This window comes from Salvelinus namaycush, chromosome 2 (assembly GCF_016432855.1).
Source record: "Salvelinus namaycush isolate Seneca chromosome 2, SaNama_1.0, whole genome shotgun sequence".
Classification (NCBI taxonomy): Eukaryota; Metazoa; Chordata; class Actinopteri; order Salmoniformes; family Salmonidae; genus Salvelinus; species Salvelinus namaycush.
Genome location: NC_052308.1, coordinates 39,556,426 through 39,580,943, shown reverse-complemented (window position 1 = coordinate 39,580,943; position 24,518 = coordinate 39,556,426). Strand labels below are relative to the sequence as shown.

The 24,518-nt window shown below is 43.1% G+C and overlaps 1 protein-coding gene across 1 annotated transcript in view; it reads right to left on the bottom strand.

Annotated features, from left to right (window-relative positions):
- Window positions 1-24,518, bottom strand: part of LOC120021657 (receptor-type tyrosine-protein phosphatase gamma-like) — a 276,262-nt gene that overhangs the window by 175,912 nt on the left and 75,832 nt on the right. Inside the window, exon 2 of the mRNA XM_038965478.1 lies at window positions 24,366-24,476. Within this exon, the coding sequence (XP_038821406.1) occupies window positions 24,366-24,476 (111 nt within the window). The remainder of the gene's footprint in view (window positions 1-24,365; window positions 24,477-24,518) is intronic.

Sequence of the window (24,518 nt, the reverse complement as noted above, 5' to 3'; positions counted from 1 at the left end):
ACTAATAGATCCGCTGGCACCTGTATAATTTGTAAGGCCTCAGACCATTCAACTCAGTCATACACACTGCCTTAACGAGGGTCTATGCTTCAAGTGTCACATGACAGGCCAGAGACTTTGAATGTCCAGCAAGTAAACAAGTTGGAGAAACAACTGCCGAGGCCCCCCCCCCCCCCCCCCCCTCCCCTGGGCCCGCTTTAAACTAACATGCTCATGCCAAGTTGGGGGGGGGGGGGGGGGGGCAGTGTGTGCGAACATGTTACACCCTCACAGAACACCATGGATACAAAGACTGAAAACACCATGAAAACCGATGCAATTTATCAGAAAATAGACATTAATGACAGCATGTTCTATGTTCCAAACATAGTGCAAGAAACTGTTGAACTTCAAGCTCTGATAGAGCCACTGTCTATGACCTGCATGTTAAGCGAGTCAACTGAAGACACAATTCTGAGATCTAACGTGATAAAACCAGAGTCGAGAATGCCAACTCAAGTAGTTGTTGTAGGTTGTGGGGTCAACAGGCACAACCCAAGTACGAACATGACTTGAACATTGATCTTTTAGATTGCAAGATGGCAGTGCCTGTTTTAGTTCTTAGGATCCCGTTCAATCGCTTTTTTAGAACAGATCAGAGATCTCCTCCAGTCCCCCTGTTGCCCAGGGACTATATTTGGGCTTATATATCAAATGTCTCTAGGTCTTGATCTAGAATCAGGTCCTTCTTATCCATAACAATCCTCATTCATTATGATATATAAGGCAAAACCGCTCTCTGATCAGCACTCCTACTCTGACTCGCTCAAAATATATGGACCCGGGTCTTGCTTCTGCAAGCTAAGCGGATATAACAATGGCCGCCTTAGGTTTACGCAGTGTCCTGCTAATTTAGAACCTAGACTGAAGTCAATAGTTAGTGGTGTAATTCACTTAGCCAGAGATAACAAGTGGAGGAAAGCCATTCACTTGACAGGTGTGGCATATCGAGAAGCTGATTAAACAGCATGATCATTACACAGTGCTGGGGTCAATAAAAGGCCCCTCTAAAATGTGCACTTTTGTCACACAACACAATGCCAAAAAATTCTCAAGTTTTGAATGAGCGTGAAATTGGTATGCTGACTGCAGGAATGTCCACCAGAGCTGTTGCCAGAGAATTTAATGTTAATTACTCTAACAAAAGCCGCCTCCAACGTCATTTGAGAGAATGTCAGTACGTCCAACTGGCTTTACAACAGCAGACCACGTGTAACCAAGCCAGCCCAGGACCTCCACATCCGGCTGATGGAGACGATAGAGAACGCGCTTTGAAGGAAAAAAATAATTTTGCAATATTGTCAAAACGATACAATATTTTTCCCCCCATCACTACTTTCTATCCTTTAAATGGAAAATCCTGATTTTTGCGGTATTTCCTGTGACTCTTGTGATAAATGAACTCAGCAAAAAAAGAAACACCCTCTCACAGTCAACTGGGTTTATTTTCAGCAAACTTAACATGTGTAAATATTTGCAAGAACATAACAAGATTCAACAACTGAGACATAAACTGAACACTTTCCACAGACATGTGACTAACAGAAATGGAATAATGTGTCCCTGAACAAAGGGGGGTCAAAATCAGAAGTAACAGTCAGTATCTTGTGTGCACACCAGCTGCATTAAGTACTGCAGTGCATCTCCTCTTAATAGACTGCACCAGATTTGCCAGTTCTTGCTGTGAGATGTTACCCCACTCATCCACCAAGGCACCTGGAAGTTCCCGGACATTTCTGGGGGGAATGGCCCTAGCACTCAGCCTCCGATCCAACAGGTCCCAGACGTGCTCAATGGGATTGAGATCTGGGCTCTTCGCTGGCCATGGCAGAACACTGACATTCCTGTCTTGCAGGAAATCACGCACAGAACGAGCAGTATGGCTAGTGGCATTGTCATGCTGGAGGGTTATGTCAGGATGAGCCTGCAGGAAGGGTACCACATGAGGGAGGAGGATGTCTTCCCTGTAACGCACAGCGTTGAGATTGCCTGCAATGACAACAACCTCAGTCCGATGATGAAGTGACACACCGCCCCAGACCATGACGGATCCTCCACCTCCAAATCAATCCTGCTCCAGAGTACAGGTCTCGGTGTAACACTCATTCCTTCGACGATAAAGCGAATCCAACCATCACCCCTGGTGAGACAGAACCGCAACTCGTCAGTGAAGAGCACTTTTTGCCAGTCCTGTCTGGTCCAGCGACGGTGGGTTTGTGCCCATAGGCAACGTTGTTGCCGGTGATGTCTGGTGAGGACCTGCCTTACAACAGGCCTACAAGCCCTCAGTCCAGCCTCTCTCAGCCTATTGTGGACAGTCTGAGCACTGATGGAGGGACCTTTCAGCATGACTAAGGCACGTTCACACAGATGAGCAGGGACCCTGGGCATCTTTCTTTTGGTGTTTTTCAGAGTCAGTGGAAAGGCCTTTTAGTGTCCTAAGTTTTCATAACTGTGACCTTAATTGCCTACCGTCTATAAGCTGTTACTGTCTTAACGACCGTTCCACAGGTGCATGTTCATGAATTGTTTATGGTTCATTGAACAAGCATGGGAAACAGTGTTTACACCCTTAACAATGAAGATCTGTGAAGTTATTTGGATTTTTACAAATGATCTTTGAAAGACAGGGTCCTGAAAAAAGGGGCGTTTCTTTTTTTGCTGTGTTTATGAATTATTCATGGTATTGAAACTATTTTCAGGAAAATATGAATCCCGACTGTACATAAGCAGGTGTGGATGCAATATAGGTTAGGGTATGAAGGTGACTCATACAATGATCAACTGGGATTCAAAAAGTTGGAAGTTTTGCAGGTGTTGTAAGCCATAGGTTAGTTTTTGTCAAGTTAAATAAACTGTACGATCAATAAAGAGAGTTTGCCAAATCTCACTGAATGCCAGGATTATGCAGCCTTTATGCCTTGCCACCTTAAACCAAATTATCATCCACATTTCTTATGATGAAGACATCTCTGTATCATTATGTTCCTCCTTAGGCCTCTAACCACAATAATAACAAATGTTATTTCATCTGCCACCCTGCAGTTCAAACCCCTGCAGTCACCTCTGGGACGGAGGCTATGTACTCATTACATAGTAAGTCATCATCATTAGGAGTTTATAAATGTGCTGAGTCTCTTTCTCTCATAACGACATTACAGCAGAGCAGACAGAACCTGTGGGCTCTGGGCTGGCAATCTGAGCCGTATTCTCCTTATTACCCATCCCATCGGGCCAGACATGTCCTCACCTATTAGAATGGAGTAATGGCACCAACAGCTAGTCAGCCACTGACACCTCAATGCCCCAGAGCCACTATACTAATATAGTGGCTGACGCTTCAATGCTCTATATAGCCACTACAGTAAAAAGCAATAGACTCACTATCCACATATAACAAGCTTATTACTCAAGTGAAGTTTTAGTTTTTCTGACAGATTATTTTAGTCTAAACTGGTGTTTTCAGCGAGAAAGTGTGTCTGGGTCGATGTGTGCTACTAACCTATGAGCTGGTCTGGACATTACTGGATGCTAGGTTGGGCAGCCTGGCCCAGAATATCCATCCCAATATGCCCTTGCTGCAACACTGCAATCAATCAGCCACCACAAAAACTCCTTAACACAACATTAGCTCAGCGTCCTCACACACAAATCCCTCATTTATTTACATTCCTAATGTATTTACTCCATCCAAAGAAAGAAGAGACTGTCAGAGGCAGGGAGGCCGAGACGGAAGATGATTTGGAGACTCGATTGTGCACACAAATTGGTTCCTGCCAGGGTGATACATCATGGAGAATTAAGAGGTCTCCGTCTTCACCTCACACACACACACCAAAATCTGGGCGGTCGACGGCCATATTGGCACGGTGGAACAACATTTTTAGAATTAGTGTTCACTTCTAGTGAGTGCCACAAAGTTTATTCTACAGGAAATGAGTGAAGATAGATAGAAGGTACATACAGTCGTGGCCAAAAGTTTTGAGAATGACTCAAATATTAATTTTCACAAAGTCTGCTGCCTCAGTTTGTATGATGGCAATTTGCATATACTCCAGAATGTTATGAAGAGTGATCAGATGAATTGCAATTAAATGCAAAGTCCCTCTTTGCCATGCAAATGAACTGAATCCCCCCAAAATATTTCCACTGCATTTCAGCCCTGCCACAAACGTACAAGCTGACATCATGTCAGTGATTCTCTCGTTAACACAGGTGTGAGTGTTGACGAGGACAAGGCTGGAGATCACTCTGGCATGCTGATTGAGTTCAAATAACAGACCGGAAGCTTCAAAAGGAGGGTGGTGCTTGGAATCATTGTTCTTCCTCTGCCAACCATGGTTACCTGCAAGGAAACACGTGCCGTCATCATTGCTTTGCACAAAAAAGGCTTCAGAGGCAAGGATATTGCTGCCAGTAAGATTGCACCTAAATCAACCATTTATCGGATCACCAAGAACTTCAAGGAGAGCGGTTCAATTGTTGTGAAGAAGGCTTCGGGGCGCCAAAGAAAGTCCAGCAAGCACCAGGACCGTCTCCTAAAGATCATTCAGCTGCGGGATCGGGGCACCACCAGTACAGAGCTTGCTCAGGAATGGCAGCAGGCAGGTGAGAGTGCATCTGCACGCACAGTGAGGCAAAGACTTTTGGAGGATGGCCTGGTGTCAAGAAGGGCAGCAAAGAAGCCATATTTCTCCAGGAAAAACATCAGGGACAGACTGATATTCTGCAAAAGGTACAGGGGTTGGACTGCTGAGGACTGGGGCAAAGTCATTTTCTCTGATGAATCCCCTTTCCGATTGTTTGGGGCATCCGGAAAAAAGCTTGTCCGGAGAAGACAAGGTGGGCGCTACCATCAGTCCTGTGTCATGCCAACAGTAAAGCATCCTGACACAATTCATGTGTGGGGTTGCTTCTCAGCCAAGTGCATGGGCTCACTCACAATTTTGCCTAAGAACACAGCCATGAATAAAGAATGGTACCAACACATCCTCCGAGAGCTTCTCCCAACCATCCAGGAACAGTTTGGTGACGACAATGCCTTTTCCAGCATGATGGAGCACCTTGCCATAAGGCAAAAGTGATAACTAAGTGGCTCGGGGAACAAAACATTGATATTTTGGGTCCATGGCCAGGAAACTCCCCAGACCTTAATCCCATTGAGAACTTGTGGTCGATCCTCAAGAGGCGGGTGGACAAACAAAAACCCACAAATTCTGACAAACTCCAAGCATTGATTATGCAAGAATGGGCTGCCATCAGTCAGGATGTGGCAGAAGTTAATTGACAGCATGCCAAGGCGGATATTGACTCTTTGCATCAACTTCATGTAATTGTCAATAAAAGCCTTTGACACTTATGAAATGCTTGTAATTATACTTCAGTATTCCATAGTAACATCTGACAAAAATATCTAGACACTGAAGCAGCAAACTTTGTGGAAATTAATATTTGTGTCATTCTCAAAACTTTTGGCCACGACTGTACTTGTTAGCATTGCTAACCTTCAGATTATAAGTGGAGTTTGAAAACAGCTCCCCTTGTGGTCAGTGCCTATATTACCGAATATCCCAGTATGGCACAAGGTCGGTATGAAAATGTGGATACCGCCCAAGCCTAACACACACACACACACACACACACACACACACACACACACACACACACACACACACACACACACACACACACACACACACAGGAGGGTTATAAGCAATGGGTGTTACACTGCCGTCATCGCAGGAAGACGTGTGTATATGTGCATCTGTGTGTCTGAGCCACAGAGTGTGACCGTAAATGCACATTGGAGCACGTCTGCCACAGCAACCTCAGCCTCAGCCATGTGAATACGTCTCTCCACTCCAGTCTGAATGACTTCAGTCCCCTACCCTGACAGAGTACCCTTTCTGACTGGGCTGTCAGGCCTAATCCATGGCAACACAGTTCAGATCCCGAGGCTACCTACTGTACCAAACCACCAATGTTCTCATAGACCAGAGATGGGAGAGAAGAGGTGATGCAATATCGATTTAAAACACTTTCTGCACATAAACTACTATCTGAGAAATACCGACTGGTCTGCGCATCCTGACATCAACACTGGACTATTATGTAGCCATAGCGTCAACAAAGACATAGTATGTAACAGTAGCATAGCCACAAATTCATTGGTCGGTGGGCCTGCAGAAATGTGGGTGGGCCAGCTAACTTCCTGGGGCAAAGAGAAAAATGAGTTTTATAGCTAATTTCATGCAATTCTACACATTTTGCCATGAGGCTGAGAGAACATTTGTAAAGCTAATTAAGCTAAAATATGTGAAAAAATGTACAAAATATTTGTAACACCTGCTCTTTCCTTGACAGACTGAGCAGGTAAATCCAGTTGAAAGATATGGTCCCTTACTGATGTCACCTGTTAAACCCACTTAAATCAGTGTCGATGAAGGAGAGGTTAAAGAAGGATTTGTAAGCCTTGAGACAATTGAGACATGGACTGTGTATGTGTGCCAGTCAGAGGGTGAATGGACAAGACAAAAGATTTAAGTGCCTTTGAACGGGGTATGGTAGTAGGTGCCAGGCGCACCGGTTTGAGTGTGTCAAGAACTGGGTTTTTCACGCTCAACAGTTTCCCGTGTGCATCAAGAATGGTCCACCACCCAAAGGACACCCAACAAAATTAACACAACTGTGAGGAGCATTGGAGTCAACATGGGCCAGCATTCGACACCTTGCAGAGTCCATGCCCTGACGAATTTAGGCTGTTCTGTGGGAAAGAGGGTGTGCAACTCAATATTAGGAAGGTGTTCCTAATGTTTTGTACAGTCAGTGTAGGTGTGATTATGATAAAGCCACTGGATTATTAGCTGTCTTGTTTGCTATATTAACAAATGATGTAGGCGGTGGCATGGTGCATTTGGCCATGCACACAGTAATATATATGTATGCCTCAATGCGGTCATATTCACTGCTTGCTATGAATTCTATATGATAGTGTTTAGGTAAAAAGACAAATAATGTACCATTTGGAACACTGACAAGTAGAGAGCATAAAACCAAATCTGACTGGGTGGGCCTGGCTCCCCTGAGGGTGGGCCTGGCTCCCCTGAGGGTGGCCTGGCTCCCCAGTGGGATGGCCCACCTGTGCCTACGTGGCTGGTATGTAAAGTGGATGGGATAATACAATACTGGCCTCTTCTTCTCCCGTGGCTTAACCGATCAATAAGTCAAGTTGTCGCCATCTTACGAGTTCCAACACAACTTTGCTATATAGTGACTTTTATCGTGTTTATCTTCACTTTTTTTTTTTGTACAGAAAGTTCATCCTATTATTACATGTGACCACCAAGGACTTCTGGACATCAGATCGACAGTTACTAACCTTGATTTCAAACTTCAAATAAGACTTCAACCCCGAATCAGCTGTTCCACTGCTCATACCGGACTCTATTCCTTTGTTCCATGGGCTACCAAAACGCTGCAGGCGTAGTCACGGGAGACGAGGAGGAGTCATGGTGGAAGTGATGCGAAGAGAAACCGAACGGCGCACCCCTCTGTTCTATTGGCAAATGTCCGGTCACTCGAGAATAAGCTGGATGAGCTTTGTTCGAGAGTCTCCTCTCGAAGAGACTTGAAAAGAGAGACTTGAGAGAGACTTGAAAAGCTGCAACATTATATGTCTTAATAAAATGTGGATGGATAATAAAACGTGGATGGATAATGGCACTATGCACGTAGCAATTGGTGGATTCTCCATGCAGCTGCAAGGTCGTACAGCAGCTTTGGAGTTGAAAGGAGATGGAGTGGATTTTTTCTTAAAGAACAAATGGTACGCTGCTCTCCATGGCCGACGTAGAGCAAAACATTTAAACAGGTTAACAATCACAAGTCCGCCGGGCCAGACAGAATACCAGGGCTCGTTCTCAAAGCATGCGCAGACCAGCTGGCAAGAGTCTTCACAGACATTTTCAATCTATCCTTGTCCCAGTCTGTAATTCCAACATGTTTCCAGCTGACCACAATTGTCCCTGTTCCCAAGAGCTCCAACATAACCTGCCTAAACGACTGTCGCCCTGTAAAACTCACATCTGTAATTATGAAGTGCTTCGAAAGGCTCGTCATGACACACATCAACACAATCATCCCAGACCCACTTCAATTTGCATACCGCACCAACAGTTCCACAGATGACGCAACCTCATTTGCACTTCACACTGCCGTCTCCCACCTGGACAAGAGGGGAAATAACTATGTGAGAATGGTGTTCATAGATTACAGCTCGGCTTTCAACACCATAGTCCCCTCCAAGATCATCACCGCTTGGTATGGCAAATGCACAGCCCTTGACCGCAAAGCGGTCGGAACAACAGGCTCCGAGACAGCTTCTACCCCCAAGCCATACGACTGCTAAATAGCCAGACTGCTAAATAGTAAATGAATGGTACCTGAACTATCTGCACTCTATCTTGCACTGACCCTACGCACATTCACTAGACTACATATACACACACTCACTCAACCACACTACATCGACACTCCCACACAAAACCCTCCCCCACACACACACACACACACACACACATACCGACACAACACAAACACACGTACACATTAAAACACACTCACACACACGTTTTACACTCATCATTTGCTGCTGCTACTCTGTTCTTTATTTTACTCTTAGTAAAGTGTTATCTATCCTAATGCCTAGTCACTACTCCCTGTACATAGCTCCATTCTTGAGTTTTTTTTATTTTTTTATTCTCTGTGTTATTTTATTTTTAAACTCTGCATTGTTTGGAAAGGCTCGTAAGCATAAGCAACACAATTTGATTTGGTCTGGTGACACCTTCCATAGAGCACAATGACAATAGAGTCGAGTGTAGTATTTTCAATGGAACATCCCTTTAACCTGTTTAGGCAAGGGGTGCCGCTAGCGGCACTCCTCCCACATTCCATTGAAAAGGCAGAGCGGCAAATTCAAAAAAAAAAATTATTTGAAATATTTAACTTTCACACATTAACAAGTCCAATACAGCTAATGAAAGATACAGATCGTGTGAATCCAGCCAACATGTCCGATTTTTAAAATGTTTTACAGGGAAGACACAATATGTAAATCTATTAGGTAAACACCTTAGCAAAAGACACCATTTTTTCTTTGTCCACCAACACCAGTAGCTATCACCAATTCGGCTAAACTAAGATATTGATAGCCACTAACCAAGAAAAAACCTCATCAGATGACAGTCTGATAACATATTTATGGTATAGGATAGGTTTTGTTAGAAAAATGTGCATATTTCAGGTAGATATCATAGTTTACAATTGCACCCACCGTCACAAATCGACTAGAATAAATACATAGAGCAACGTGTATTACCTAATTACTAATCATAAAACATTTCGTAAAAATACACAGCATACACTAATCGAAAGACACAGATCCTGTGAATACAGACAATATTTCAGATTTTCTAAGTGTCTTACAGCGAAAACACAATAAATCGTTATATTAGCATACCACATGTGCAAACATTACCAGAGCATTGATTCTAGCCAAAGAGAGCGATAACGTCAACATCGCCAAAATATATTAATTTTTTCACTAACCTTCTCAGAATTCTTCAGATGACACTCCTGTAACATCATATTACAACATACATATAGAGTTTGTTCGAAAATGTGCATATTTAGCCACCAAAATCATGGTTAGACAATGACAAAAGTTGCCCAGCTGGTCAGAAAATGTCGTGCGACATATTAGACAGTGATCTAGTCGTATACATAAATACTCATAAACGTGACTAAAAAATATAGGGTGGACAGCGATTGATAGACAATTTAATTCTTAATACAATCGCTGATTTACATTTTTTAAATTATCCTTACTTTTCAATACAGTTTGCGCCAAGCGAAGCTACGTCTAACAAAATGGCGGCATTAGCGATTAACATTTTTCGACAGAAACACGATTTATCATAATAAATTGTTCTTACTTTGAGCTGTTCTTCCATCAGAATCTTGGGCAAAGAATCCTTTCTTGGGTCTAATCGTCTTTTGGTCGAAAGCTGTCCTCTTGCCATGTGGAAATGCCCACTGCGTTCGGCATGAACTGGAAACGTGCCCAGAGATTCAAAGGGTCTCAGAAATAAATGTCCCAAAATCGCACTAAACGGATATAAATTGCTATAAAACGGTTTAAATTAACTACCTTATGATGTCTTTAACACCTATTACAAGTAAAAACATGACCGGAGAAATATTACAGGCTACACTAATGCTTGGAAAAAGAGCAGGTCGGTGTCCACCGCGCGTCCGGCGCAGCTGGAAAAGAGTTCCTACCTACACGTTTTTTTGTTTTATAGTGGCTGTGATTGCGCAATCGACACCATTCAAAGCGTCATCACGTAAAGACATCCAGGGGAAGACGTAAGCAGTGTCTGTATCCTCATAGCATTCACGGGGACCTTTAAACTGACTCCAGATCAGGGGCCAAGATGTGTGAAATCTGACTCCATGTCAGGGAAATTGCTGTAGAATGAGTTCTGTTCCACTCAGAGACAAAATTTCAACGGCTATAGAAACTAGAGACTGTTTTCTATCCAATAATAATAATAATATGCATATTGTACGAGCAAGAATTGAGTAGGAAGCCGTTTAAAAATTACACGATTTCCAGAAAAAGTGACAACAGCACCCCCTATCCCAATGAAGTTAACTAGCCTGGTGAGTCCTTCTATAAAGCACAATGCCTAGTTTTAGAGTCAATCAGGGGGAACAGTGTTTAAACAGAGCAGGTAGTCTGCCTCCTCTCTACCCTCTGTTCTGTTCAGCCACATCTTCATTTGCCTTGGCTCAGTGACCACCGCAGAACCACCAGAACGGAAGAGAGAGGGGGGAGGAGGAGAGATAAAAGGGGAAGGAAGAGCGGAGAGAGGGGGGGATAAAGGAAAGAGTGAGTGAGTGAGTGAGTGAGTGAGTGAGTGAGTGAGTGAGTGAGTGAGTGAGTGAGTGAGTGAGTGAGTGAGTGAGTGAGTGAGTGAGTGAGTGAAGGAGTGAGTGAAGGAGTGAGTGAAGGAGTGAGTGAAGGAGTGAGTGAGTGAGTCAACACACACAGCAACAGCATGTAATGTCTGTTTTAATCATGGCTAGCATACACATCGGTAAACAAGAGGTTAACCTGTTTGGGGTGCAGCCCGACACCGGTACACTTATGACAACATCCAGCTCAAGTGCAGGGCGCGAAATTCAAAAGATATTTTTTTTTAATATTTAACTTTCACACATTAACAAGTCCAAGACAACAGATGAAAGGTACACATCTTGTGAATCAAGCCAACATGTCCGATTTTTAAAATGTTTTACAGGGAAGACAAAATATGTAAATCTATTAGCTAACCACGTTAGCAAAAGACACCACTATTCTTACTCCATCAGTTTTTTACTCCATCAGTAGCTATCACAAATTCGACCAAATAAAGATATAAATAGCCACTAACCAAGAAACAACTTCATCAGATGACAGTCTGATAACATATTTATTGTATAGCATGTTTTGTTCGAAAAATTTGCATATTTCAGGTATAAATCATAGTTTACATTTCAGCTACAATAAGAAATTGCACCGAAAGCAGCCATAATATTTACAGACACCAACGTCAAATACCTAATTACTCATCATAAAACATTTCTGAAAAATACATAGTGTACAGCAATTGAAAGACAGGCATCTTGTGATTCCAGACAATATTTCCGATTTATTAAATGTTTTACAGCGAAAACAAAATGTAGCGTTATATTAGCGTAGCCACAATAGCCAGAAACACTTGGGAGCCCACGACCAGTTCACATGCACGACAGATATTAGAAATAGCATCATAAAATGTTTCTTACTTTTGGTGATCTTCCGTCAGAATGTTGGACAAGGTGTCCTTTGTCCAGAACAGTCGTTGTTTTGATCTGGAACGGCAAATATCCCTCTTCATTTAGCATGGGCACTTGCCAAGTGGCACGGATCACTCCAACGTCAACAAAGTCAGAGAACGGAACACGGCAAAACTCCCGAAAAAATTTCAATAATCTGATTAAACTATATTGAAAAAACATACGTTACGATGATATGGTCACATGTATCAAATAAAATCTAAGACGGAGATGTTAGTCGTCCATAACGAGAGCAAAACAGAAGGCAAATTCATGTCCTCTTTCGCGCGCTCCAGAAACAGGAAATGGACGGTCACGTCAAACAAAGAGCTTTAATTCCACCTCAGACCAAGATAAACACGAAATTTTTTCTCTCACCGCCTCTTGACAACCAGGGGAAGGTGTATGAAGTGTATGTAGACTCTTACGTATCACGCCCATGTATAGGCATGAAGTTGAACAGAGCATCGATTTCTGACATTCCACTTCCTGGTCAGGAAGTGTGCTGCAGAATGACTTCTGTTTCACTCAGAGAAATAATTCAAACGGTTTTAGAAACTAGAGAGTGTTTTCTATCCAATAGTAATAATAAAATGCATATTGTACGAGCAAGAATTGAGTACGAGGCCGTTTGAAATGGGCACGATTTAACTGGCTACTCAATACTGCCCCTTGCAGCCATAACAGGTTAACACAGAGAAAGACAGTACTCCCTCACTCTGCCTCAGGATTGGGGTGGTAGGGAGGTAGTTGGACACTAGCCATGAGAATAGACAGCTCTATTAGTACTTCATTACCCTTGTGAAAGGTGAGGTAAGGGGTTGCTAACTGAGGCACCATCCTTCTCTGGGTCTCCTAGGAGTATAAGATCAGAACTCTACTCTAAGATAAAGGCAGCGGAGGAGCTTGGTACTCCACTGTACATCTCTCTCCAGAGGCGTGTTGAGGCCCAGTCCCAGAGAGAGCAGAGCAAAGCGACTCCTCTCCCCTCCCCTCTCCTCTTTTCAACTTTCCTCCAGTCATTCACTGCTGGTAGCATATTTCCTTACACGGGGTGGGCATGTCAACATCACCCCGTCCTCCCTTTCCCCTGCTCTCTCTCTCCCTCCCCCTCCACCCCGCGCCTCACCCTCGGCAGTGGGGCACGGAGCTGTTAGCGACACACCCCACTCCCTCCTCTCACCACCTTCCCCCTGACTTGGAGTCACCCAATTAGAGGCAGCGGTAGCCAGCAGGGAGCCCCATGCCGAGCCAGGCTACACCCAGCCCTGTGGAGGGAGGAGAGGAGGCCCTTAGAGGCCTGCCTAGCTGATCCACAGCCTGGGAGAGTATCCTTCAGCCCCACCCTTAGGCCCAGCACACCAAGCTAATCAACCATCTCTCCATCACCATGACGATGCAGTGCCAACACTGACTGGAGACAGTACATCTGAGTGGATCCATCATGCTCCACTGACCGTGACAGACTGACTGACTGCACTGCATGTGTGTTCAAGTGGAACTCTACGTATCTCATGGACTCAAAAGCGTTGTACAGTCGAATTCAGCACAAACTTGAATGAGTGTTAGGCGAATGAGTCATTCGGTTCACATTCGAGCTAGCTTTTAAAATCAGAATACAATGCCTGGATGCAGACACGGAATATGTGCCCAACAATGTCAATCTTTGGAACAGATATAATGTCTACTTGAATATGATTCTAATATCGAATTCAACTGGTTTCGTTCAACTGCAGGGCAATATAAAAGCTCAAAATAAAACAGTAATAACTAGACCCTCACCGCCAGAGAAAAACGTGAAGAACCAAAGAGCGATAGAAGAGGAGGTTAATGAAAAAGCTGCAGAAAGAGAGATGAAGAAAATAGACAAACAACGCAGAACTATGTTCCGGAGGAGGTCTCATTGGTGTTAGATATCATAACTCTTATGGAAAATGCCTACGTGTGCATACGCACACACGCCTTGAATAACCTTTCATTATATTCCAGGGTGTGGATTTCTGTGTACCTTATTTAGTGGTTCATAAGTAAAGTATACACAACGCAGGAAAGTGAGACGGTACCCACCGAGTGTTTCCCACCACTTTTGTACTGCTAATGTGGAAGGTTTAGGCTAGATTAAGAAATAGGTTAGGTTAACCTTCTCTTAAAGACATGCTCCAGAACTTTGGCGACTACTAAGTCTTTTATTAAACCTCCCGCTTTGGACTGGATGTGTCAATGTGTAGTTCAGAAATGCATAATATATGAGCAGAATTACTGCCTTACCTCAATTTGCCTAGGAATCCCTAGTTCTCCGGGACTGGGCCTCAATTTCAGTGACAGCCAGCAAGATGCACACACAGCAGAGCGAGAGAAACGACGTGACGCACATATGTGACGTAGTATACACGAGCGCTACTTTCAGAGCTACTGGCTAAAAAGTATACAAAAGTACTGGAGAATCTCTTTAATGTGGTAAAGTGTAGATTAGAATATTAAAATCTGTACTGCATTATCTATCCTGTCATTTGCACCTGCAACGTTGGGACTTCCTACATCGGCATTAGGCAGTCTCCCAGGCAGAGAAAAAGTCCATAAAGAAAATGGGAAATACAGACTTCTGATTGATGCAGTGAAATACTTACACAACACTAGAGAGGCTTATTGAAAGTTTAAAAGCTAAAAAGCAATACAACCTGAGATCCAGACTGGTAAATAATACAAAAGCCTGTCTCCTGGGAACTGAGTGGAATATAGAGGAGGCTCAGACGCACACTGTTGAGTCTAGTGGCAGGCGAAATAAATCACAACATATGCCGGAGAGTACACCATCCGACCCTGCCGCTCAACCTCCGCCATTCTTCCTCTCTTTCCATTTCTACTATTTTCTTTCATCCTCTCTTTCCCAACATACCTGTATGCCATCCAGTATGCCATCTAACCATCCAACCCTACCGCTCAACCTCAAATTCTCCAGCTTTCTCCTCCTTTCTTGCTTTCACAACACACCCAGTATACCATCCAGTCTCTCAAGGTCTCGTAGCACATTCCATCTTCCCTGGAATATATACATGAACCATTTTCCATCCTAAAAATGTGGAATAAGCAAAGGCTATGATTTGTGGTCAAACAGACAGAAAAGGGGTCCTAGAAACAGTATTGGTATTTGAAATACATCAAAACACAATAATGTTGAAGTAAATACCTTTGCCAACTAATATCAACACTTATATTTCGTTTTGGAGAAATGATTTGCCTTCTGTAAGTTTAAGAAACATTGCATTGTGCTTTGTAATTGTGTTACCAAACACCCACATACTGCATATTTAAGATATTTTCTCATTTCTCTTCCTCATGAGGTAACAAGTAAAGGTAGACCTACCAATTAGTTTAGTGTTTTTAATGATACCTAGTTTGTTTATGAATTATTCAGTAACAAAATTACGGCAATTTAATTGGCTATAATGGGATCTCATAGTAGTCACAAACCACAGTTGGGTCACCTGCTACTGTCCTCCCTTCCGCTGGCATACTGTTATGTTCAGCTCATAACTGTTTACTTTCTCTTTCTGTCATCTGGTGGTCAAAGCAAGCCTGTGAAAACAGTCTGGACAACCCTTCCCTGTCTCTCTCTGTCTTTCTTTCTTTTTCTCCCTCTCTTTGTCTCTTTCTTTGTCTCTCTCTCTCTCGCTCTGTCTCCTTTCTTTGTCTCTCTCCGTCTCTCTCTGTCTCTCACCTTCTTTCTTTGTCTCTCTTGCTCTCTCTCTCACTCTTTCATTGTCTCCCTCTCCATTTCTCCCTCTCTTTCTATTTCTCCCTCTCTTTCTCCCTATCTTTCTTTTTCTTTGTCTCCCTCTTTCTTTGTCTCCCTCTCTCTCGCTTTCTTTGTCTCTCACTCTCTCTCCTTCTTTCTTTGTCTCTCTCTCTCTTTCTGTCTCTCTCTCTTTATCTCTCTCTCACTCTTTCTTTGTCTCTCTCACTCTCTCCCCCTCTCGTTGTCTCCCTCTCTTTCTTTGTCTCATTCTCTCTTTGTTTCCCTCTCTTTCTCTTTCATTGTCTCCCTCTCTTTCATTGTCCCTCTCTTTCTCTTTCATTGTCTCCCTCTCTATTTCTCCCTCTCTTTCTATTTCTCCCTCTCTTTCTCCCTATCTTTCTCTTTCTTTGTCTCCCTCTTTCTTTGTCTCCCTCTCTCTCTCTTTGTCTCTCTCTCTCTCTCTTTGTCTCTCTCTCTCTCTCTCTCTCACTCTGTCTGTCTCTCTCTCACTCAATTCAATTCAATTCGCTTTATTGGCATGACGTAACAATGTACATATTGCCAAAGCTTATTTTGGATATTTACAATATAAAAATAAATAAAAATTAGAATCAAAATTGTCAACGGGACAACAGTAACAACAATAACCAAGGGTCACAATAACCATACATTCAACAATAACAATAAGCATACAGTAGAGTACATGTGCAGGTTGATTGGTCTGTCAGACACTGTCCTTCAACGTATGGCAGGCAGCAATGTAGTGCGCTGCCAACCCACAGCTCTCTACGTCCTCCCCCAACAGGACGGGTAGCCTATCCTCATCAGAGAGGTCTTTGAAACCTTGAATAAGGGTTTCAAATTTGGGAAAATGACACTCTCTAATTGTTTTATATTTTTGACATTTTGTCAGGAAATGCAGCTCCGTCTTGGGTTATGCTGTGGTGCAGTGGTTGCACAGCCTTTCCTCTACAGGGAGCCAGGTTTTCCTGTGTCTACCCTTCTCGATGGCAAGGCTGTGCTCACTGAGCCTGTACTTTGTCAAGGTTTTGATCAGTAAAATTAGGAAAGACAGAGGGATGGTCAAATATTTAGCCACAGTGTACTGTCGATTTAGGGCCAGATAGCACTGCATTGCATTTTGCTTTGTGTTTGTGCTTGTGTTTCCCAATAAGCAAAATAGTTTTGTTTTGACTGTGTTGTAATTTGGTTTATTCTGATTGATTGGATGTTCTGGTCCTGAGGCTTCAGTGTGTTAGTAGAACAAGTGTGTGAACTCAGCCCCAGGACCAGCTGAATGAGGGGACTCTTTTCTTTGCTCAGCTATTGGCATTGCAGGGCTTGGTAATGATATGAGAGGGGGTCACTGTATTTTAGATGTTTCCAAAACTGAATTACTCTTTTTATAGTTTTTATTATTAGTGGATATTGGCTTAATTCTGCCCTGCATGCATTGTTTGTAGTTTTCCTCTGGACACGTAGGAGAATCTTACAGAACTCTGCATGCAGGGTCTCAATGGGGTGTTTGTCCCATTTGATGAAATCTTGTTTTACAAGTGGACCCCACACCTTTTGTCTCTCTCCTGCTCTCTCTTTGTCTCTCTCGCTCTCTCTTTATTTGATTCTCTCTCTCTTTGTCTCTCGCTATGTCTCTTTCTTTCTTCCTTTGTCTCTCCCTCTTTATTTGTCTCTCTCTCTCTCACTCTCACTCCCTCATTCTTTGTCTCTCCCTCTGTCTTTGTCTCTCCCTCTGTCTTTGTCTCTCCCTCTGTCTTTGTCTCTCCCTCTGTCTTTGTCTCTCCCTCAGTCTTTGTCTCTCCCTCAGTCTTTGTCTCTCCCTCAGTCTTTGTCTCTCCCTCAGTCTTTGTCTCTCCCTCAGTCTTTGTCTCTCCCTCAGTCTTTGTCTCTCCCTCAGTCTTTGTCTCTCCCGCTCACTCTTTTTCTTTGTCTCTCCCTCTTTCTTTGTCTCTCCCTCTTTCTTTGTCTCTCCCTCTTTCTTTGTCTCTCCCTCTTTCTTTGTCTCTCCCTCTTTCTTTGTCTCTCCCTCTTTCCTTGTCTCTCCCGCTCACTCTTTTTCTTTGTCTCTCTCTCTTTCTTTGTCTCTCCATCTTTCTTTGTCTCTCCCTCTGTCTTTGCCTCTCCCTCTTTCTTTGCCTCTCCCTCTTTCTTTGCCTCTCCCTCTTTCTTTGCCTCTCCCTCTTTCTTTGCCTCTCCCTCTTTCTTTGCCTCTCCCTCTTTCTTTGCCTCTCCCTCTTTCTTTGCCTCTCCCTCTTTCTTTGTCTCTTCCTCTTTCTTTGTCTCTCCCTCTTTCTTTGTCTCTTCCTCTTTCTTTGTCTCTCCCTCTTTCTTTGTCTCTCCCTCTTTCTTTGTCTCTCCCTCTTTCTTTGTCTCTCCCTCTCACTCTCTTTCTTTGTCTCTCTCTCTCTCTCACTGACACCCAACAACTACCCTCTTACCATTTATTGTAACAAACAACCTCACCCGCTGAGCACCGACACCGGACGTTCATGGACATTGAAAAGTAGCTGAAATTTGGTAGGTCAATACTTGCCGGACCAAATCTGAACCAATATTCTTTCTGCAGACGTCATTGACACTAAATTCAAAGCAGATAATTAGCAGATATTTGGAAAACATGGTCACATGGTGCACACAGTGCTTCTGACTACATATTCACCTAACAATACCAAGCACACAGAGGCTAAGGAGCTTTTAGCTGTCTGAATCGCTATAGTTCAGTGTCAACACAGGTTCAGTGTCAAAGCACGAAGACAGGGTTGAGTAGATAACATGATACATGAAATGGCTGTAGAGGTTAGAGTATGTGCAAAGTGCTATGAATACAAAAGCAATTACAGTAAAACTACCTTGACCACATTCTGAAGTACAACATATCCAATAGCTTTATTTGAGTGTTTAGGCATATTGCACAAATGAATGTCAGAACGTTGTGTACTAGTGTTGTCACGATACCAGTATCACGATACCAGGATCACGATACCAGGATCACGATACCAGGATCACGATACCAGGAAGTAAGGAAGCAATGTATAGAAAACATGTAACGGATAACATCTCTTAAGGAAAACAGTCCTAATGTTGGAAAAAGCTGCCGAGTGTGGTCACCAAGAGTCCCATTTGCAAGCTATAGCACACACTATTTTACAAAAGTAGGTTTTAAAAGGACCATGGAGTTTAGTCTGCTTTGTGTTTTCTTTCTTGCCAAGGAAAAGCTGGTTTCGTACTGCAGTAACAGAGTTGACATCACAGCAGTAAATGTTCTGAGTAGTTGGTATTATAGGTGCAACCAGTTTCCTTCTCCTCTCCAAGGAGATACAGCATCAACGAGAAGGAAACGTGTACAAAGACTAATTTCATCCTACTTTACGCTCCAGGCGAAACCACATTGGGAATATAACCGTTAAAATCAGTTCATTCAGATCTCTTTCCATTAAGGTAAAATGGAATGTGAAAGAGGTTTTAACAGTTTTCAAATGATCCTTTCCTTTTAAAATCATTTTAAATATGAGTGGTTTTTACAAGACTGCAGGCAGTGCTAAAATTAGTAGGAGGGAGATAGTGAGAGTGAATTTTCAAGGATAATATACAATTCAGGGGCAGAATATCATTAATTTCCATCTCATTTCAGCCTTGTCCTACTCAGACGGCCTGAGAGCACTCTCTTCATGTCATTATCTAATGGAAAATTTGCTCAGTTAGTAGATATGAATAGGACCAGGAACACTACTAGCTTTCAAATTAAAATTCAAGCCGCTGATTTTGAGGATCTCAGTGGAGTAGCTGGCTAGCAGCACAATGATTTAAATAAATAAATACATGTATCCTGAAAACACACAAAAAATACAAAAGTATGTGGACACTCCTTCAAATTAGTAGATTCTGACATTTCAGCCACACCCGTTGCTCACAGGTGTATAAAAATCGAGCACACGGCCATGCAATCTCCATAGACAAACATTGACAGTAGAATGACCTTACTGAAGAGCTCAGTGACTGTCAAAGTGGCACTGTCATAGGACGCCACCTGTCCAACAAGTCAGTTAGTCAATTTCTGCCCAGCTAGAGCTGTCCCCGGTCAACGGTAAGTGCTGTTATTGTGAAGTGGAAACGTCTAGGGCTCAGCTGCGAAGTGGTAGGCCACACAAACTCACAGGAACCGCAGAGTGCTGAAGTGCGTAGCACGTCTAAATCATCTGTCCTCGGTTGCAACCCTCACTACCGAGTTCCAAACTGAGTTCAAAGCAACGTCAGCACAATAAATGTTCGTCGGGAGCTTCATGAAATGGGTTTTCATAGGCTTGTGTGCGGCTGCTCGGCTAAGATCACCATGCGCAATTCCAAGCATCGGCTGGAGTGGTGTAAAGCTCGCCGCCATTGGACTCCGGAGCAGTGGAAACGAGTTCTCCGGAGTGATGAATGATGCTTCACCATCTGGCAGTCCAACGGACAAATCTGGGTTTGGCAGACGCCAGGAGAACGCTACCTAACCCAATGCATAGTGACAACTGTAAAGTTTGGTGGAGGAGGAATAATGGTCTAGGGCTGTTTTTCATGGTTCGGGCTAGAACCCTAAGTTCCAGTGAAGGGAAATCGTAATGCTACAGCATACAATGACATTCTAGATTATTCTATGCTTCCAACTGTGTGGCAACAGTGTAGGAAAGGCCCATTTCTGTTTCAGCATGACAATGCCACTGTGCAAAAAGCGACGTCCATAATGAAATCGTTTGCCCGAGATCGGTGTGGGAGAACTTGACAGGCCTGAACAGAGCCCTGAACTGAAACTCATTGAACACCTTTGGGATGAATTGGAATGCCGACTGTGTGCCAGGCCTAATCGGCCAACATCAATGCCCGATCCCACTAATATACTGTATATATACAGTGCTAGTTAAAAGTTTGGACACACCTACTGATTCAAGGGCTTTTCTTTATTTTTACTAAGTTCTACATTGTAGAATAATACTGAAGGCATCAAAACTATGAAATAACTCATGTGAAACCATGTAGTAACCAAAAAACTTAAACAAATCAAAATAGATTTTATATTTGAGATTCTTCAAAGTAGCCACCCTTTGACTTGATTGACAGCTCTGCACGCTCTTGGCATTCTCTCAACCAGCTTCATGTGGTAGACACCTGGAATGCATTTTAATTAACAGGCGTGCATTGTTAGAAGTTAATTTGTTGAATTTCTTTCCTTCTTAATGCGTTTGAGCCAATCAGCTGTGTTGTGACAAGGTAGGGGTGGCATACAGAAGATAGCCCTATCTGATAAAAGACCAAGTCAATATTATGGCAAGAACAGCTCAAATAAGCAAAGAGAAACGACAGTCCGTCATTAATTTAAGACATGAAGGTCAGTCAATGCGGAAAATTTCAAAAACGTTGAAAGTTTCTTAAAGTGCAGTCGCGAAAACCATCAAGCGCCATGATGAAACCGGCTCTCATGAGGACCGCCACAGGAATGGAAGACCCAGAGTCACCTCTAATGAACTTATCCTCTGCAGCAGAGGATTTGCACCTCAGATTGCAGCCCTAATAAATGTTTCACAGAGCTCAACAGACACATCTCAACATCAACTGTTCAGAGGAGATATCAATATTTCTATTCTGGTTAGAGCCAGTTTGTGCTGTTCTGTGAAGGGAGTAGTAAAGAGCGTAGTAGGAGATCTTCAGTTTCTTGGCAATTTCTCGCATGGAATAGCCTTCATTTCTCAGAACAAGAATAGACTGACGAGTTTCAGAAGAAAGGTCTTTGTTTATGGCCATTTTGAGCCTGTAATCGAACCCACAAATGCTGATGCTCCAGATTCTCAAGTAGTCGAAAGAAGGACAGTTTTATTGCTTCTTTAAATCAGAACAGTTTTCATCTGTGCTAACATAATTGCAAAAGTTTTTTTTAATGACCAATCAGCCTAACATAAACTTGGATTAGCTAACACAACGTGCCATTGGAACACAGGAGTGATGGTCGCTGATAATTGGCCTCTGTACACCTATGTAGATATTCCATTAAAAAAATCTGCCGTTTCCAGCTACAACAGTCATTTACAACAATGTCTATACTGTATTTCGGATTAATTTGATGTCATTTTAAAAAACAAGGGAATTTCTAAGTGACCCCAAACTTTTGAACGGTAGTGGACATACAATGCATTTGTAAAGTACTCAGACCCCTTGACTTTTTCCACATTTTGTTACATTACAGCCTTATTCTAAAATGGATTAAATCGTATTTTGTCCTCATTAAATCTACACACAATACCCCATAAAGACAACGCAAAAACAGGTGTATATACAAAACTGAAATAGGATATTTATGTAAGTATTCAGACCCTTTACTCAGTACTTTTTCGAAGCACCTTTGGCAGTGATTACAGCCTTGAGTCTTCTTGGGTATGACGCTACAAGCATGGCACAGCTGTATTTGGGGAGTTTCACCTATTCTTCTCTGCAGATCCTCTTGAGCTCTGTCAGGTTGGATGGGGACCGTCACTGCAAAGCTATTTTCAGGTCTCTCCAGAGATGTGTAATCGGGTTCAAGTCTGGGCTCTCGCTGGGCCACTCATTGACATTCAGAGACTTGCTTCGAAGCCACTCCTGCATTGTCTTGGCTGTGTGCTTAGGGTTGTTGTCCTGTTGAAAGGTGAACCTTCGCCCCACAGTCTGAGGTCCTGAGCGCTCTGGAGCAGGTTTTCATCAAGGATCTCTCTGTACTTTACTTTGTTCATCTTTCCCTCGATCCTCACTAGTCTCCCAGTACCTGCCGCTGAAACACATCCCCAAAGCATGATGCTGCCACAACCATGCTTCACCGTAGAGATGGTGCCAGTTTTACTTCAGATGTGACGTTAGGTATACAGGCCAATAAGTTCAATCTGAGTTTCATCAGACCAGAGAATCTTGTCTCTCATGGTCTGAGAGTCTTTAGGTGCCTTTTGGCAAACTCCAAGTGTGGTGTCATGTTCCTTTTACTGAGGAGTGGCTTCCGTCTGGTCACTCTACCACAAAGGCCTGATTGCTGGAGTGCAACAGAGATGGTTGTCCTTCTGGAAGAATCTCCCATCTCCACAGAGGAACTCTGGAGCTCTTTCAGAGTAACCATCGGGTTCTTGGTCACCTCCCTGACCAAGGCCCTTCTCCCCCGATTGCTCAGTTTTGCCGGGCGGCCAGCTCTAGGAAGAGTCTTGGTGGTTCCAAACTTTTTCCATTTAAGAATGATGGAGGCCACTGTTTTTCTGGGGACCTTCAATGCTGCAGAAATGTTTTAGTACCGTTCCCCAGATCTGTGCCTCGACACAATCCTGTCTCGGAGCTCTACGGACAAATCCTTCGACCTCATGGTTTGGTTTTTGCTCTGACATGCATTGTCAACTGTGGGACCTTATACAGACCGGTGTGCGCCTTTCCAAATCATGTCCAATCAATTGAATTTACCACAGGTGGACTCCAATCAAGTTGTAGAAACATCTCAAAGATGATCAATGGAAACAGAATGCACCTGAGCTCAATTTCGAGTCTCCTAGCAAAGGGTCTGAATACTTATGTAAATAAGGTATTTCAGTTTATTTACTTTTTATAAACGTGCAAACATTTATAAAAACCTGTTTTCACTTCGTCATTATGGGTTATTGTGTGTAGATTGAGGAGGAACATTTTTTATTTAATACATTTTAGAATAAGGCTGTAACGTAACATTGCATATCATAAACATGTCATAAATAATCAAAAGGCAAAGTAAATGTACGCATGGGGAATCATCGAGTACATCTGAAACCTTGTTGAAGGCTGCCCAGCCACATACAGTACAACTCATCATCAGAACTTGTGAGAGAGTGACAGTTTTCTGGGCTCAACTGTAATGCAAAATGTGCCAATTTCGCTCTAGCACACTTTAATATGACCTGATATCTTACAATCAGTAGAGGTGAACAGTGCCCTATAGATAATTGTACCGTAATATAAAAATGTCTGGGCTGTTTCTCGTATAACATGGTATTAAGGATCCACAGCCATTTAGGACATAGATTTTTCCTGGGATACAGTTTCTTCCAGCCAGTGCATCCCTCCAGGACTATCAGTTTAAGTAGCGATTATAAGGTGCACACATGCATAACAGAAATATAAATATATCTGTTTAAAGATCCTTCTCTGCCACAGGCCCAGTGCTGGAGGAACAGAGTGATAAATGTGGATCTCTGTAGCTGAATGGTGCTCACAGGGACAACACAAGTCCCTACTCTAGCACAGAATCCTCCATAACACACATCCAAAACTACTCCCTGTAGCTACCAGTCAGAGGGAGTGAGGGAAAGAGTCAAATAGAAAGGGAAGGAGTTGGATTAAAAGCAAAATTTGGAGGGCAGCAGAAATAGGGAAGGAGTTAGAGAGAAGGGAGAAGAGTTGGGACAGAGAGAGATTGAGAATCAATCAAAGAGATGGAAGAGGAAGAGAGAGTTACTGTTAAGTAATACATCTCTACTGCCACAGTCCAGTTAGGTTTGACCTCTCTAATGATATTGATCAGTGTAGAGCATAGAGTTCGAACCTTAGAGAGGATGTAGGGTTAGAATTTGTGGCACAAGCGGTCAGCCATCTTGCCTGGGGACATAGTTGTATCTCTATGAAGTAGAAGAGGACTCACCGGAATAAGCCCAGTAGGAGTTTCCTCCTGTGGCCCTCCTCTCCCTCACCCCGCCCCCCATGCTCCCATGGTGCTCCTCTCCTACTGACCCCGACTGGCCACCCTGTAGAGCTAAAAAACACAGAAACAGAGGTTAGATAGAATGTTTAGCAT